The 19,152-nt window shown below is 39.5% G+C and overlaps 1 protein-coding gene across 12 annotated transcripts in view; it reads right to left on the reverse strand.

Moving 5' to 3' along the window:
* The window catches only part of VWA3B (von Willebrand factor A domain containing 3B), a 215,316-nt gene that overhangs the window by 127,983 nt on the left and 68,181 nt on the right, over positions 1 to 19,152 (reverse strand). For all 12 annotated transcript variants that reach the window (XR_007190847.2, XR_006408145.3, XR_006408143.3 and 9 more), the window contains one exon: positions 2,018 to 2,205. Coding sequence is in view for 9 of the 12 variants with exons in the window: in XM_044378496.3 (XP_044234431.2) it covers positions 2,018 to 2,205 (188 nt within the window). In the remaining 3 variants the exon portion in view is untranslated. The remainder of the gene's footprint in view (positions 1 to 2,017; positions 2,206 to 19,152) is intronic.

The following is a 19,152-nucleotide window of genomic DNA, read 5'->3' on the forward strand; positions in this document are numbered from 1 at the left end:
CAAGCCAGGAAACAAGTCTTCCGTCAATTCTGCATTTTTCTTTTCTTTTTATTTATTAATTTTTCTGAGAGAGAGAGACTGTGCATGGCAGAGGAAAAGGGGGAGAGAGAGAATCTTAAGCAGGCTCTATACTGAGTGGAGTCCAATGTGGGGCTCAATCTCACGACCCAGAGATCATGACCTGAGTTGAAATCAAGAGTCAGACACTTAACCAACTGAGCCATCCAAGCGCCCCAATTCTGCATTTTTCTCATCCAATTTTTACATTTTCCTCCTTGCAGTTCGTTGTAAACATATGGCAATAAGAGGGCTAAAACACCACATAGTGTGGCTGATGGAGCCCCCAAGGAAAGAGCCCTTCCTCAGGAAGACGTGTTGAGCCCAGTGGTCAGCCAGCCTAAGGAGTGGCAAAGAGACGGGTTTCACCTCTGTAGGACTGACAGCCATCTCAGGGGTGACACTGAATGGGAGCCTTGGAGAACACGTTAAGTGACAGTGTATTGGAGGAACTTGATTTCCTTTCCAGTAGTCTGCTGGGATGCCCTTACTGGCACATCTGCTCTGTTGTTCACATTGCAGTTTTCACTTCACAATGTGTGCCTGGGCCTTCATTACCTTCTAAAAGAGCTTTCCTTCAAGTTTTCAAATTTAGAATATTCACTTTATCCTGATTTTGTTTCATATTGTGATACTTTTTAGTCTTTCCGTAATTCTCATAAAGGATCTATATTCTAGAAACTACAAATCACTCTTGAAAGACTTTGAAGAAGACACAAAAAGATGGAAAAATATTCCATGCTCATGGATCGGAAGAATAAACATAGTTAAAATGTCTATGCTACCCAGAGCAATCTACACTTTCAATGCCATCCCGATCAAAATACCAATGACATTTTTCAAAGAACTGGAACAAACAGCCCTTAAATTTGTGTGGAACCAGAAAAGACCCTGAATCGCCAAGGAATTGTTGAAAAGGAAAAACAAAGCTGGGGGCATCACGTTGCCGGATTTCAAGCTATACTACAAAGACAGCATGGTACTGGCACAAAAACAGACACATAGACCAATGGAACAGAATAAACTTTTGATAGTCTTCTGAGTACCGTCTACACATCAGTGTTTCTCAGAGTACGGCCTCTGGACCAACAGCTTCAGCATCATCTGGGCCCCACCTCAAACCCACTGACTCACGCCTGCTAAAGTCTGGGACCCACTCATTCATTACCCTTCACTTGTGAGCCAGAGTCAGGCACTTTGAGAAGCTGTATTCCTTCCAGACCCATTAACACAATTGAAATATACCTTTCGAAAGTTTTCAATATACACCCTTCTGGTGCTATAATCCCTTAGAGGATTTGGGTTTTTTGTTTGTTGTTTTATAATAATTTTTTATTATGTTATGTTAGTCACCATACAGTATATCCTTAGTTTTTGATTTAATGTTCCATGATTCATTATTTGCGTATAACACCCAGTGCACCATGCAATAGCCCAATCCCCCATCCCCCTCCCCTCTGAAGTCCTCAGTTTGTTTCCCAGAGGATTTGACTTTATATTTACTGGGAATCCCCTAGGTGCTGGCTGGTAGTCACTAGACTAATGCATCTTTAAGAGAGTGACATATAAGAGGACCACAGAGATGCCTGCTTTGGGCATCTTCACCAGCACTTTCTCTCTTCCATTCAATATGGGGAAACAAAGGGCTTCTCTTTTGTAAAGGCTGAATAATTCTGAGACTCATAATGCCTGAATTTCTACAAACCCAGCTCCTGGCTTATGTATGATTATCGTATAATCCACTTATATTCAGAAACCATTCCCAGACTTGGTCTCTACTCCCACAGGTCCCATTCAGAGAAGTGCAAGTTGGGAAACACAGGCTATCTTCCTTCAGGGAAACCCAAGCTGGTTTCCCTCCATGATGCCTTTCAACCTGGGTTCTGATCTGAGAGAGGCCTTACCCACCCAAGACCTCAAGGGAAGCCCACAGCCTGGCCCAGGAGTTCACTTCACTTACCGCATTGGTCTGTACGGACTCATCCTCTGGTTTGGCTTTCACGTCAATGACTCCATCGGCATGGCGGAAGCAGCAGTCAGCAAGGACGTCATAAAAGGTCAGCTTCTGGGCTTTCAAGCCATATTTCTGAAGCCACCTCTTGGAGTCCCAGGTGTCCTCTGGGTTTGTCGCAGAGGATGTTCCTGATTCTATTTTTGGAATTACAGTTCATCAGTGCCGTTCATATTCTATAAGCCATTTGTACTGCCCCCTCAACTTAATATTTACCAAGCTAGAACATGTTCTTTGTCAGATTATATTCATTTCAGGAAGCATGCCTTCCAAACAAGGACTGGCAAAGAATTAGTTCACAAGACTAGAAGGCTGGAATCTGCTGCTTTTCATCTCACTTCCTTCTCTACCTAATTTGCCTGCCCCATGTGTCCATGGAGATGGCTGACAGACCAAGGCCGTGTGTCAGGAGAACATTAAACTTGGGGTAAGAAGCTTTGGGTTCAAGTCACGGCTCCAACGCTTATGGCTTGGCTAAGTTGCTCAAACTTGGGTGAGTCACAGCACTTAACCTCTCTGACCTTCAGCAGAATTCTTTACCTGCAGATCGAAGATAGCATCTGCTTGGCCTTCCTACGTGTGTGGAAGTGATTCAATGAGAAAAGTCATGTGAAGTGCTTTGAGGTGAGTGGGGACGAGAATTAGGGGCATGTAACTTCTGTTGAGGTAGAAGTCAGTCAACCAGAGAAGGCTGGCAGGCTGCCTCCCAGGAGCTCCGCTGTTAGCTTTGGTGAATTGATTGATTCAGAGCCTGGCCCTCAACTCAGCAGGCTCAGAAACCTCCTCTAGTCAGCTCAAGCACCTAGAGCACCTAGAGCTGTATCTATAACTCACCTTAGACAGGCTCACAGGTTAAAGTACAACCCAGAATGCTAACTGCTCAAATATTCCCAGCCTTTGACACCTGTCCTTGGCGTTTTCCAAAGGTTATCTCTAAGTGGGGGGAGATGCTATGTTAGCTGAGCAGAACACCATACAACAGAAAAGTATTCATCTACGTGGCTCAAACCACTAGTGCTACCTAAAGAAGACAGGAGTATCTGGGGGTGAGAACAGAGGAGGGGCTGAGCAAATCTGAAGCTGAGGAGGCACTGGTGTCTGAAGCGGGCTTGCACTGGCCAATGGGAGCTAACTGTATACCTTTTCTCCCAACCCCATGCTCCCTGGTACCACATTGGTAGGGTAAAATTGATCATGCTGGGAGTATTTACAGAATCTGGAAATCAGAGTTTTTTTTATTCTAGTAAGTGGACTGGCAAACATTTATCTGAATGCCGCTGGAGGGAAGGCAGAAAGGACCCTGAGCTCTTAGTTCCATCGAGACCAGCAGAGCTCCAGGAGGACCAGCAGGGGGTGCTGGGCAGAGAGGTGGGTGGTTGTTTTTTTTTTTTTTTTTTATAACATGTACTACTGCAGATCAGGTCTACCAGCCCTACAAAGCAACCCTGGACACTGGAATTCTCTGAGTTTTTAAAAATACTGATGCCTGGGCCCTACCCATTTTTTTAAAATGGTCTGGATATTGAGATTTTTCAAAGCTCCCCTGGGTGATTATACTGTGCAACCAAGCTTTGCAACTACAACAATATGGAAAGAGAATTCTAAATTATGATTTGGTGATCCCATCAGTTATGCTTCTACCAGATACAGATTCAAATTCAATTATACTTTTAATAAAAAAGGAGCTCTCAATATCAGAGAAATAAAAACACTACCCATACTTATCCATTATTATATTTAAGGGGATATAAAATCAGAAGAGGATTTGAAGGAATAAAATACTTTAGAGTCAACTATTTCTCAGTAGTATATAAAGGATCTGCCAAGTAATGCTACATGTGAGCCATGTCCTCAGATTTTAATAGAACACCTTTTAAATAATGCACTTAAACCTACTAGAGCTAGGACTTCTGAAAGAAGCCTGGTTTTGGCTTTTGAACTTTAAACCAGTCTGGCATCAAAAGCCCCTTTGTGCACTGTCTCCAGTTACCAGCAGTTGGTTTCTATGTGATTCACAAAGCCTCTTCTTACCCTGTACAGGGAGCTCAAATCAGAGGCTCCCCAGAGCTTCTGATCCCTGAGGTTTCTCCTCCATGTTCTCCTGCATCACAGGGAAACAGCAAAGAGAACAGAGCCATTTTTGTCCGTAGGATCAGCCTCCTTGGAAAAACCCTTTGAGTGACTATTTTTCCTCAATTATTGTTAATTACATTCTAAGCCTTTTTCTCCTCTTTCTTCCTACTTTATTCCCCTCCCTTCTCTCTGATTAACAGGTATAGTAGGAAATAAAATTTTCATTCAATTATGTCCATAGCAACACACAAATTAGCATATGTTTCTGCTCTGTTTTGGGGTTGCCCTCTTTTAAAAAGACAAGAGCCTTTTCTCAATGATAAATTCAAGCTTACCACCAAAGGACTTCCTAAAAACACATCAAACCAATTCTAACAAGGGATTTTAAAGAACCAGAGACTAACTTTTGACTCTTAGCTTCACCCAGGACCAGGCAGTACAGTCACCCTGAGGACATGATTGAGGCTCCGAATTATTCTCTGAAAAGGGGACTCAAGGAACACCCCAAGGCATCTTGAACTTCATAAAGGAAAGAAGGGGCAGCCAAGCATGCAAAAACAAAGAGCCTAGGTGATCCAAAGCTGAAGAAAGGAGAGAAAGGGGGAAATCTCCCACTTTCAGTGCTAATTACACCAATTAGTGGCTGAAACTCATCTTCCTCAGGTGGGGAGGGGAAGGAAGTTATTCACTCATTAGAGTCACTTACTAAAGAGTTCTTTCCATTCCCCTGCAGTTATCTTAATTAAAAGTGTTACATAAATCCTCACCCACAGAGCCTAGTATAATACTTTCATTTATGACAGAGATGAGAGCTCACAGCTCATCCTATACCATGTGAGAGATTGCTAAAGATTTTCTCTCAGTTACTCTCAGGAGAAGCACATAGCAGATCACCTCTATGCCACAGAATTAATGTGCCTGGTTGTCTCCATCCTACTTTTCGATCTCAAAACATGTTTTAATGAGCAAGACCTACTGGCCAATACTTTTGAAACATCACTGCTATAGCCAGAGCCACAGCCAAAAGATAAATTGGGCACTGTTTACCTGTGCCCACTCCTACCCTCAAGGTCTCATTCCCTGGTGGCTCATGGTCATCAAGGACCTATCACCATAACTGCCCTCCCCATGGCAATAGTTAATCTAATGTGTGAACTTGGCTGGGTCACAGTAGCCAGATATTTGGTCAAAGATTATTCTAGGTATTTCTGTGAAGGTATTTTTAGGTGAGATTACCATATAAATCAGTAGACTTTGGGTAAAACAGATGACTCTCCATATCATGAGAGGGCCTCCTCCATTCAGTTGAAGGCCTTCAATAAGAAAAAGACTGAAGTCCCCTGAGCAAGAGGGAATTCCGACAGCAGACTGCCTTGGGATCTGAAATGCAACACCAGCTCATGAAGGTGGGTTGGTCTGTCTTGCAGAGTTTGGACTTGGTAGCTTCCACACTCACGTGAGCCAATTCCTTAAATACCTCAATCTCTGTCTCAACCTCTCTCTCTCTGTATACACATACATGCACACACACACACACACACACACACACACACACCCTGCTGGTTCTGTCTCTCTGAAGAACCTTGATTAATATGCTCATCCTCCTCCATTGAAGATTGCTTATCCAGCACCACATTCCTGCCATGCTAGGTCCATGTGCCTTTCAAGGGAATCATCAGCTAATGAATTAACTAAAGCTCTACATGTGGAACCAACCTCAGAGAGCATCAGGTTCGATGTTTTTTACACTATGGTCTACAAACACTACTTTTCCTGCATGTCAGTGGCTCTTAGAAAGAGGGTTTCTTAGCAAAAAGTTTGGGGAGCTTGAAAATAAACCATCTATGAAAAGCCTACAGTGAATATCATTCTCAATGGGGAAAAGCTGAAAGCCTTTCCTTTAAGATCAGGAACACAACAAGGATGGCCACTCTCGCCACTATTATTCAACATAGGACTAGAAGTCCTTGCAACAGCAATCAGACAACAAAAAGGAATAAAAGGTATTCAAATCGGCAAAGAAGAAGTCAAACTGTCTCTCTTCACAGATGACATGATACTCTATATGGAAAACACAAAAGACTCCACCCCCAAATTACTAGAACTTATAGAGCAATTCAGTAATGTGGCGGGATACAAAATCAATGCTCAGAAATCAGTTGCATTTCTATACACAAACAATGAGACTGAAGAAAGAGAAATTAGGGAATCGATTCTATTTATAATAGCACCAAAAATCATACGTTATTTTGGAATTAACTTAACCAGAGAGGTAAAGGATCTATATTCTAGAAACTACAGATCACTGTTGAAAGACATTGAAGAAGACACAAAAAGATGGAAAAACATTCCATGCTCATGGATTGGAAGAATTAACATAGTTAAAATGTCTATGCTACCCAAAGCAATCTACACTTTCAACGCCATCCCAATCAAAATACCAATGACATTTTTCAAAGAATGGCCAAGGAATTGTTGAAAAGGAAAAACAAAGCTCGGGGCATCACGTTGCTGGATTTCAAGCTATACTACAAAGCTGTGGTCACAAAGACAGCATGGTACTGGCACGAAAACAGACACACAGACCAGTGGAACAGAATAGAGAACCCAGAAATGGACCCTCGGCTCTATAGGCAACTAATCTTTAATAAAGCAGGAAAAAACATCCAGTGGAAAAAAGACAGTCTCTTCAATAAATGGTGCTGGGAAAATTGGACAGCTATATGCAAAAGAATGAAACTTGACCACTCTCTCACACCATACACAAAGATAAACTCCAAACGGATGAAAGACCTCGATGTGAGACAGGAATCCATCAAAATCCTAGAGGAGAACATAGGCTGCAACCTCTTTGACATTGGCCACAGCAACTTCTTTCATGACACATCTCCAAAGGCAAGGGAAACAAAAGAAAAAATGAACTTCTGGGACTTCATCAAGATAAAATGTTTCTGCACAGCCAAGGAAACAGTCATCAAAACAAAGAAGCAACCCACAGAATGGGAGAAGATATTTGCAAAGGACACTACAGATAAAAGACTGGTATGCAAGATCTATAAAGAACTTTTTAAACTCAATACATGTGAAACAAATAATCTAATCGAAAAATGGGCAGAAGATATAAACAGACACTTTTCCAATGAAGACATACAAATGACTAACAGACACATGAAAAAATGTTCAAAATCATTAGCTATCAGCGAAATTCAAATCAAAACCACATTGAGATACCACCTTATGCCAGTTAGAATGGCAAAAATGGACAAGGCAAGAAACAACAAATGTTGGAGAGGATGTGGAGAAAGGGGACCCCTCTTTCACTCTTGGTGGGAATGCACGTTGGTACAGCCACTTTGGAAAACAGTGTGGAGGTCCCCCAAAAAGTTAAAAATAGAGCTACCCTATGATCCAGCAATTGCACTACTGGGTATTTACCCCAAAGATACAGATGTAGTGAAGAGAAGGGCCATATGCACCCCAGTGTTCATAGCAGCATTGTCCACAATAGCTAAATCACGGAAGGAGCCGAGATGCCCTTCAACAGATGACTGGATTAAGAAGATGTGGTCCATATATACAATGGGATATTACTCAGCCATCAGAAAGAATGATTACCTAACATTTGCAGCAACATGGACAGGACTGGAGGAGATTATGCTAAGTGAATGAAGTCAAGCAGAGAAAGACAATAACTATATGGTTTCACTCATTTATGGAACATAAGAAATAGCAGGAAGATTGGTAGGAGAAGGAAGGGAAGAATGAAGGGGGGGTAAACAGAAGGGAAGTGAACCACAAGAGACTATGAACTCAGGGAAACAAACTGAGGGCTTCAGAGGGAGGGGGCTGTGGGATTGGGATAGGCCAGTGATGGGTATTAAGGAGGGCACATATTGCATGGAGCACCGGGTGTTATATGCAAACAATGAATCATGGAACACTACATCAAAAACTAAGGATGTACTGTATGGTGACTAACATAACATAATAAAAAAATTTTAAAAAAACACAGTTTCAACAGGTTCTTTCTCACAGGACTTGTCTGAGGAATCAGCAGTGGGACTCACCATGGGTAGAGGCATAAATAGTATTTCCTAAAGTTATATAGTCCCAGAACCTTCCTGCATAGAACATTTGGGAGGGCTTATATTTGACAGACCACACTTTGGTACACACTTTCCAACATCCCTGTTAGCATGAGTGTCATGAGATACTAAGCCAACACTTGGCTGCCCCATGGGAAGTGGCATGGCAAAGGACGCTGTGAAGTAGTTGAAAAGGAAAGGTTCAGAAGGAGCTGAAAATGATGTCCAATGGAAAGAAGGAAAGGATGGGGGACAGGGAGGGAGGGAGGGAGGGAGGGAGGAAGGAAGGAAGGAAGGAAGGAAGGAAGGAAGGAAGGAAGGAAAGAAGGAAGGAAGGAATGATGGACAGCTGGGAGGGAGAGAGAAAGGTGGCAACTGTTAGGACAAAAAATCCAGCTATTTGTCTGTCTGACATGTGAGTTGGCTCAGCACAGCAACTGCTGGGCCAAGAATTGTCTGCAGGTGAGACAATGAAGCCCGCTGGGGTGGGCACCCAGATGTGTTGACAGCATGGCCAGGAGAGCAACCTGTCTCTGGACAGTCATACACTTTGTTCACTGTACTTGTTGGCTGACAGATATTTTCTGTTCACCTACAGTTGTGAAAGTACCATGTGCCGAGCATATTTGCCTGGCACTACGTGGGAGCCTAGAAAGGGAAGGAGGGGAGGCAGGGGAAGAGCATGGTAACCCACCAATATGCTGCAGAACTGACTTGCTGGGCAGGTTGGGGTAACTGTTCTCCAGAGTGCCCCAGGGGTATACATATGAGGGCTAAGGAACAAGAAGATGCAGTGATGTGCCTGAAGTCACATCTCTAATATGGCATTGAGTCAAATGGGCAGTCGTAGGGTCAGTCCTTAGTGGACTAGCATACAACTGGAAAGAACTTGGATGAATTCGAGGCCCCTTCTCCCCTGGAATACCACAAAATGATTTTCACTTCTTCCTTTAACGCTTGTAAAAATCAAGGCAAAATCTCTGCAGAAGGGTTCCATGGCCTACCCAAGAGTGTCTCTAATTCCTATAAGCCTCAGTGGGGGAAAGTAGGAAGGAAAGGAAATTGAACAAAGGCAGACACAAAGACCAAAAAGCACCAACAGTGGACAGGGGGTGGGAGAGGAGCTAATGCCATCTCAAAGACAGTGTTCCACATTTCTCTTCCTTTCTCTTCTGCCTAATTCTGAAAGAAGGAAACTGAAAAAAACTTTGCTTTACAGTTGGGCTGTGAATGAGGCAGCTGCAGGAAGAAAGGTTAAACTCTAAGGTCTGGAACTGGCTACTGAGAAATAAGGAGCAACAATCAGTCAGTGACAGACCTGCATGGAGGCTGAGAGGAAACCACCGGCAGAGCACACACTCCAAGAGAAGACCTGCAAAAGCCACATGTCAATGTGTCTACACCTACAACGACACTTAAAATAAACTCACAGTAGTTGAGGATCAGCGACACAGGCAACAAATGGTATGTCTGGCAACTATTTCTTTACAAACAGCGTGACATGGCAAGATACACCAATTCAAGATGCTTGGTATAAAGTGGAAAAATCAAGATCAAGAAATAAGAAGGGAATTGATTGGGGGAGTTTGGGAACTTTAGACTGAGAACATGAGGGTCACATGGCTGTGAGAATGGGAACCATAAAGCAGAGTGGGGATACTGGGATGAAACCAACAGAGAAATCTGACTCTGCTTCCCTTGGGAAATTAAAATAGTGCCACTTTTTTGATCCTGCATCACCAATGCCAGGATTTGGGGGTTTTTAAATTGGTAGTCAGCCTATTTATTTCATGTATTCTTTAAAAAACTTGTTTGTTGAGATATAATTCATATACTATGAAACATTTTTAAAATATACAATTCAGTGGTTTTAGTTTATTTACATAGCTGTGCAAACATTACTATTTAATTCCAGCACATCTTCCTCACCCCACAAAGAAACCCTATACTCATTAGAAGTCACTCCCCATTTCCCTTCTCCTTTCCCCACCATGAGTTTACTCTATGGATTTGTCTATTCTGGACACTTCATGCAAATGGCATCATACACACTACGGCCTTTTATGCCTGGCTTGTTTCAAATAACATAATGCTTTCAAAGTGAATCTGTGTTGTAGCAGGTATCAGTACCATGTAACTTATTACGGCTGCATAATATTCCATTGTAGGGATATGCCACATTTGCTTATCTATTAATCAGTTACTAGACATTTAAGTTGTTTCCACTTTTTGTTTTTTTTTTTTTTTGGCTATTATGATGCTATGAACATTCATGTACAAGTTTTTGTGTGAACATACTTAAGGACTTTTTAAAATTCAGGTATAATTAATATATGGTGTTATGGGAGTTTCAAGTGTACAACAGGATTCAACAATTTTATGTATTTCTCAGTGCACATCAAGATAACTGTACTCTTTAATCCCTTTTATCTGTTTCACCTCCCCTGCACCCCCACCCCAACCTCCTTTCTGGCAATCACCATTTTGCTCTCTGTACATAAGAATCAGCCTTTTCTCTTTTTTTAAGTTTCACATACGAGTGAAGTCATATGATATCTGTCTTTCTCTGACTGACTTATTTCATTCAGCATTAAACAATCTAGGTTGATTCATATTGTGCAAATGGCAAGATTTCATTATTTTTATGGCTGAATAATATTCCACTGTGTATATACACCACATCTTCTTTATCCTTTCATCCATTAATGGACATTTGGGTCACTTCCATATCTTGACTATTGAAAATAATGCTACAATAAACATAGGGGTGCATATATCTTTTTGTTTTGGTGTTATCTTGGATAAATACACAGCAGTGGAATTACTGGATTATATGGTAATTCTCTTTTTAATTTTTTGAGGAAACTCCATTCTGTTTTCCACAGTGGCTGCACTCCCACTTTGCATTCCCAGCCACAGTGCACAAAGGTTTCTTTTTCTCTACATCCCTACCAACACTTGTTATTTCTTTTTTTATTCTAGCCATTCTAACAGGTGCAAAGTAATATTTCATTGTGGTTTTATTTTGCATTTCCCTGATGATTAGTGGTGTTGAGCATCTTTTCATGTGTCTGTGGGCCCTCTGTATGTCTTCTTTGGAAAAATATCTATTCAGGTCCCCTGTCCATTTTTAAATTTGTTTTTTTGTGTGTTGAGTTGTGTAAGTTATGTATTTTTTATATTAACCCCTTATCAGATGTATCATTTGAAAATATCTTCCCTCACTCAGTAGGTTGCCTTTTTGTTTGTTGATGGTTTCCTCCCCTGTACAAAACCTTTTTCATTTTAGTATAATCCAATAATTTAATTTTGCTTTTGTTTCCCTTACCAGAAAAGACATATCTAGAAAAATGTTTCTACAGTTGATGTCAAAGAAATTACTGCCTATGTTTCCTTCCAGGAGTTTTACGGCTTCAGGTCTCACATTTGGTCCTTAATCCATTTTAGGTTTATGTGTGTGTATGGTGTAAGACAGTGATCCAGTATCATTCTTTTGCACGTAGCTGTCCAGTTTTCCCAACACCATTTGTTGAAGAGATCTTCTTTTCCCCACTGTATTTTCTTGCTTCCTTTGTTGTAAATTAATGCACCATAAAAACATGGGTTTATTTCTGGATTTCTATTCTGTTCCATTGATCATTGTGTCTGTTTTTGGGCTAGTCCCATATTGTTTTGATTAGTATAGCTTTGTAGTATGTCTTGAAATCTGGGATTGTGATACCTCCAGGTTTGTTCTTTTTCAAGATTGCTTTGGCTATTTGGGGTCCTTTGTGTTTCCATACGAACTTTAGGATTATTTGTTCTGTGAAAAATGTTGGTATTTTGATAGGGATTGCATTAAATCTCTAGACTGTTTCGGGTAGTATGGACATTTTAACAATATTCGTTCTTCTAATCCATGAGCATGCACTATCTTTTTATTTGTGTTGTCTTCAATTTCTTTTATCAATGTTTTATAGTTTTCACAGTATAGATCTCCCATATCCTTAGTTAAGTTTATTCCTAGGTATTTCATTCTTTTTGGTACAATTATAAATGCAATTGTTTTCTTAATTTCTCTCCTGCTACTTTATTATTATTGTATAGAAATGCAATAGATTTCTGTATGTTAATTTTGCATCCTGCGACTTCACTGAATTCATTTATCAGTTCTAGCAGTTTTTTGATGGAGTCTTTAGGATTTTCTCTACATAGTATCATGTCATCTGCAAATAGTAAAAGTTTTACTTGTTCCTCACCAATTTGGATGCCTTTTTTTCCCTTGTCTGATTGCTGTGGTTAGGACTTTCAGTACGATGTTGAATAAAAGTGGTGAGAGTGGACATCTTTGTCTTGTTCCTCGTCTTAAAGGAAAAGTTCTCAATTTTTCACCATTGAGTATGCTATGGGTTTTTCATATACGGCCTTTCTTATGTTGAGGTATGATCCATCTATATCTACTTTGTTGAGAGTTTTTATTATAAATGGATGTTGTACTATGTCAAATGCTTTTCCTTAATCTATGGAGATAATCATATGGTGTTTATCCTTTCTCTTGTTAATGTGATGTATCACATTGATCAATTTATGAATATTGAATCACTGTTGCATCCCTGGAATGAATCCCACTTGAACATGGTGAATGATTTTTTTAATGGATTGTTGGCTCTAGTTTGCTAATATTTGGCTGAGGATTTCTGCACCTAGGTTCATCAGAGATATTGTCCTGTGGTTTTTTTTTATGGTGTCTTTATCTGGTTTTGGTATCAGAGTAATGTTGGTCTTGGAGAATCAATTTGGAAGGTTGTCTTCCTCTTCTATTTTTTGGATAGTTTGAGAAGAAAAGATACTAACCTTTCTTTAAATGTTTGGTAAAATTCACCTTTGAAGCCATCTGGTCCTGGATTTTTGTTTGTTGGGAGTTTTGGGTTTTTTGTTTTGTTTTTTTACTGATTCAGTTTCATTGCTGGTAATTGGTCTGTTCAAGTTTTCTATTTTTCCTGCTTCAGTTTTGCGAAGCTATATGTTCCTAGGAATTTATTCATTAGTTCTAGGTTGCCCAATTTTTTGGCATTTTATTTTTCATGATATTCTCTTATAATCCTTTGTATTTCTGTGGTATTGGTTAGAATTTCTCCCCTTTCATTCCTGATTTTATTTATTTGAATTCTCTTTTTTTTTTTGATGACTTTAGCTAAAGGCTTATCAATTTTGTTGATCTTTTCAAAGAACAAGTTGGTTTCTTTGATCTGTTCTGTTGTTTTTTAAGTCCCTATTTCATTTATTTCTGCTCTAATTTTTATTATGTCCTTACTTCTCCTGGCCTTGGGCTTTGTTCTTTTTCTGGCCCCTTTAGGTGTAAGGTTAGCTTGTTTGAGACTTTTTCTGGTTTCTTGAGGTAGGCCTGTATTGCTATAATCTTCCGTTTTAGAATAGCTTTTGCTGCATCCCAAAGATTTTGGACCATTGTGTTTTCATTTTCATTTGTCTCCATGTATTTTTTATTTCCTCTTTGATTTCTTGGTTGACCCATTTATTGTTTAGTAGCGGGTTATTTGGCCTCCATGTATTTGTGTTCTTTGCAGATTTTTCTCCTGAGATTGGTTTCTATTTTCATAACACTGTGGATGGAAAAGATGTATGATATGATTTCAGTCTTCTTGAATATATCAATTATTTTGTGGCCTAACGTGTGATCTATTCTGGAAAATGTTGTGAACATATGTTCTCAATTCCTTTGAGTTTATACCTAGGAGAGGAATTGCTGGGACATAAGCTAAGTCTACTTTAACATTTGAAGAATTGCCAGACTTTACAAAGTGGGTGCACCATTTTATATTCCCACCAGCAACATAAAAGGCTTCCATTTTCTCCATATCTTGCCAACACTTGCTATTGTCTGTCTCTTTTATTATAGCCAAACTTGTGGGCATGAAGTGTTATCTCACTGTGGTTTTTGTTTACATTTCTCTCATAACATCATTTAATGTGCTTCTTGGCCATTTGTATATCATCTTTGTGGAAATTTCTGTTTAAAACTTTGTCTATTTTTCAGTTGGGCTATTGGTCTTTTTCCTGTTGAACCGTAAGAGTTCTTTATGTCTTCTGGATACAAGATCCTTATCAGACATATGATTTGCAAATGTTTGTTTTTTTTTTTACCTGTGGGTTGTCTTTTCACATTTTTCCAGTTTTATTGAGAAATAATTAACATACATCACTGTGTAAGTTTAAGGCATACAGCATGATGGTTTGATTTTTATATATTGTGAAATGATTATCATAACAGTTTCAACTAATACAACTAATAGCTTCTCATACAAATACAATAAAAAGAAAGAAAAAAAGGAAAAAATTTTCTTCTTGTGAGAAGTCTCAGGATTTACTGTCTTAACTTTTCTATATATCATATAACAGCATTACCTATAGTCATCATGTTGTACACTACATACCTAGTACAGGCATACCTCATTTTATCACACTTCTCAAATACTGTGTGTTTTACAAAATGAAGGTATGTGGCTACTTTGCATTGAGCAAGTCTATCAGCACCATTCTTCCAACAGCATTTGCTCATTTCATGTCTGTGTCACATTTTGGTAATTCTCATAATATTTTAAACTTTTTCATTATTATTATTTTTGTTATGATCTGTGATCAGTATGACTTGCTGAAAGCTCAGATGATGGTTAGCATTGTTTTAGCAATAAAGTAATTTTTGAATAAGGTACATACATTTCTTTTTTAGACATGTAACGTTATTACACACTTAACAGACTACAGTATAGTGTAAATATAACTTTTCATGCACTGGGAAACCAAATAATTTGCTTGACTCAATTTATTGTGATATTCACTTTATTGTAGTGGTCTGGAACCAAACCCACAATATCTCCAAGGCATTCCTGTATTGATATATGCAGTTGTCTTTTAAATCAGATAGGAGGAGGAAAAAGTTACAGTAAACAAAAACGACAATTTATACTGTCTTTTATATCTACCCATGTAGTTATCAGTGTCCTTTATTTCTTCATGTGGATTCAAGTTACTCTCTGATATCCTTTCATTTTGTCCTGAAGGACTTCCTTTAATATTTTTCTGGTAGGGCAGGTGTTCTAACAATGACATCTGTTTTTGTTTATCTTGAATGTCTTAATTTCTCCTTCTTTTAATGGGCAGTTTTGCCAGATATGCTATTCTTGGTTGACAATCTTTTTCTTTTACCACTTTGAATATTTCATCCCACTGCTTCTGACCTCCATGGTGTCTGACTAGAAATCAGCTGTTCGGGGTAAACAGAAGGGGGAATGAACCACAAGAGACTATGGACTCTGGGAAACAAACTGAGGGCTTCAGAGGGAAGGGGGGTGGGGATTGGGATAGGCCAGTGATGGGTATTAAGAAGGGCACATATTGCATGGAGCACTGGGTGTTATACGCAAACAATGAATCATGGAACACTACATCAAAAACTAAGGATGTACTGTATGGTGACTAACATAATAAAAAATTAAAAAATAAATAAATAAAAACTTGAAATAAAAATAAGTAAATAAATAAATATCTACCCCCCCCAAATCAGCTGTTTGGGGCGTCTGGGTGGCTCGGTCTTTAAGCGTCTGCCTTCAGCTCAGGTCATGATCCCAGCGTTCTGGGACGGAGCCCCACATCAGGCTCCCTGCTCAGTGGGAAGCCTGCTTCTCCCTCTCCCACTCCCCCTGCTTGTGTTCCCTCTCTCACTGCCTCTCTGTCAAATAAACAAATAAAAACCTTAAAAAAAAAGGAAATCAGCTGTTCATTTTATTGAGGATCTCTTGCATATGGTGAGTCACTTCTGTCTAGCTGCTTTCACAATTCCCTTTTTGAGCCTGGTGCTTTCTGTTGTGAAAGGTTATTAATTATTGATTCAATTTATTTAATAGATATAGGCCTATTCAAATAGTCTGTTTCTTCTTGTGGAAGTTTTGACGGATTGTGTCTTTCACGGAATTGACCCATTTTATCCACTGACCCAGTCAAATCTGTGGGCATAGAATTTTCATAATATTCCTTTATTATCCTTTTAATACCCATGGGATCTCTGGTGATGTCTCTTAATTTTTGGTATTTGTAATTTGTGTGTTCTTTTTTCCTAAGGTAGCCTGGCTAGAGGTTTATTGATTTTATTGTCTTTTCAAAGAACAGCTTTTGATTTTGTTGGATTTTTCCAGTGATTTCTTGTTTTCAACTTCATTGATTTCTGCTCTAATTTTTATTGTTTTTTCTTCTGGGTACTTTAGATTCAATTTGCTCTTCTTTTTCTAGTTTCCTAAGGTGGAAGCTTATTGATTTTAGACCTATCTTCTTTTCTAATTTATGCATTCAATGTTATAAATTTCCCTCTAAGCACTGCTTTCACTGCATTCTACAAATTTTGATAAGTTGAACTTTCATTTTCATTTATCACGGTCACTTTTTAATAACATTATTCTAGCTCTGACATTTCAAAATAGTTTGTGTTATATTCCAACATCCTTCCTAAATTTAATGCATCACATCTACAGGATTCTAATGAACTAATTCTTCTGCCACATTTTGGGGGAAATTTTTCAGTGACATCTTAACTCTGACTTGTGGAAGCATTACATGATATTCTTTTTTTTTTTTAAGATTTTATTTATTCATTTGACAGAGATAGAGACAGCCAGCGAGAGAGGGAACACAAGCAGGGGGAGTGGGAGAGGAAGAAGCAGGCTCCCAGCGGAGGAGCCTGACGTGGGGCTCGATCCCAGAATGCTGGGATCACGCCCTGAGCTGAAGGCAGACGCTTAATGACTGAGCCACCCAGGCGCCCCACATTACATGATATTCTTACGTGAATGTTTTTCTGTTTCTTTTTTTTTAATCTGGAAAATACGGGGTTATTACCTATAAGAAAATGCATGTTTGAATTCAACAAAATCCTGGCCTTTTAGCAATATCACTTGCAGCTTATTAATCAGCCCTGTCAACATTCATTAACTATTCTTTAACTATAAAGAGCTTTAGAGGTGTAAAAGCATGCTGGAAAAAATTCAGTTCTGGGAAGAAATATTTTCTCTTTTGCCTTGCCGGAAGTGTGAGCACTTTGACAAGTGTTAGATTTGCTTCTAGTTACATAAGAAACCAGCTGTGCTCTGCCCCAGATCTCATCCTGCAAGTCCTATTTGAACAAAAGGGAAATATATTCTTGAGAAAGTAAATATGTACAAGGGCTCCATAAATTAGTCTGCTTTGCTTTCAGATCTTAAGTCATCATGTTGGTAAAATAGTCCTCATCCACTACATTGATTGGGCATCACTGGTACAGAACAGAGAACTCGTATACGTTCTTCCCTATACATATACCAGAATCCAAAGATCTTGGAATAAAAGATTCAGAAACATTCCTACTTGACGGGCCCATGTCTTTACAGCAAGAATGCTCGCTTCATCCAACAGTGTCACTCACAGCTATTTGAACTCCAGACTTGCAGAGTCAATTACCTCTCCTGCTTCTCTGTTTGGTCTCTCTAGAGTGCTTCAGTCTTAATAGATCCAAACAAGCCTCATCATGTTTACCCCCAAACCTGGTTCTCCTCCAGCGTGGTATCCATGCTTTGGATCCATAGCTTTGACACCTACAACTTCCATACCCCCAAGTCCTGCCAAGTTCAATATCTGAATCTTCCCTCAGATCTGCCCACTTATCACCTCTCACTTATACATCTTAACTCCTTTCCTTCATCCTCACCTGGCCTCCCTCTTTTAATCTGTTTCCCATCCAGTAGCCAAAGGATTTTTTTTCAAAGTGATTTTTTTCTAAATGCAAATATGATTTTAGACCTATCTTCCAATGGTTTCTCACAGGTCTTAAATTAAGGACTGACATCTCATACGATGACCTATGGACCCAGCATGATCTGGTCCCTGCCTACCTTTCCAGACTCATCAAGGGCCAACTGTTAACTTGATCTCTGAGCTCTACCTACACTCATCTTTTCAATTCTTCTGAAGTGCCATACTCCTACCTGGCTCAGGACCTTTTCATGTGCCATTCTGTTGCCTACCATATACTCTCCCCTTACTCCCACCTCTTCACCTCATTAACTTCACTCCTCAACCCTCAGATATCAGTTCCAATAACATTTCCTCAGTAAAGCATTCCTTGACCCCAGAAAATAGCCCAAGAGCCCACACTTTTCCTTAGTCACACTATTCCAGTTGGTAATTATACTTCCATGTGCACATCTCACCAAGCAAGAAATGGCACAAGGTGCTGCTTTACGAGTGCCCATTGCATGTCTGTTTTACTTACCATGATACTCATCATCTAGCACAGAACTACATATAGTAAGCAGTCAATAAATGAAAGAAAAATAAATGGATTAACATTTTGGTAGACATCATTACCTTCTAACTATGTGACAGCATAGTTCTAAATGTTTTACGTGTATTTACTCATTTAAGTCTCACAATTGCCCTGTGGAGTAGGTATTATCATTATCATCCTAATTTTGCAAATAAGGAAACCAAGGCACGGATAATAAATATCTTGCCAAGTGTCACACAGGAGTGGGCAGAGCCAGGATTAATATCTTTCTAATTCCAAATCTGTGTACTTCACCACAACTTATGACAACAGAGACATCTGGCTGGTGGTTTAATACAATGATAATAAAAACGAGCATTGCCCCCCTCTCCATGTGCTCAAAACTCCTGTAGAGCTCTTCGTTCGAACTGCCTGTAGGGCTTCAGTGTGCCTCTAGCCCCTTCCTTGTCATTTGACATTGAGTTTCATATTTTGAACCAACCAAATATTGAGAGTCCAATCTTGGCATGACTACACGACATGATTAGACTTATTATCTCCAGTGAGTAATAAAATGGCCATGAAGGTTATTACAAGTGAGGAGCTCCTGAAATGATGAGCTGCAGCATCACCCGAAG

This window comes from Ursus arctos, unplaced genomic scaffold (genome assembly GCF_023065955.2).
Source record: "Ursus arctos isolate Adak ecotype North America unplaced genomic scaffold, UrsArc2.0 scaffold_8, whole genome shotgun sequence".
NCBI lineage: Eukaryota > Metazoa > Chordata > Mammalia > Carnivora > Ursidae > Ursus > Ursus arctos.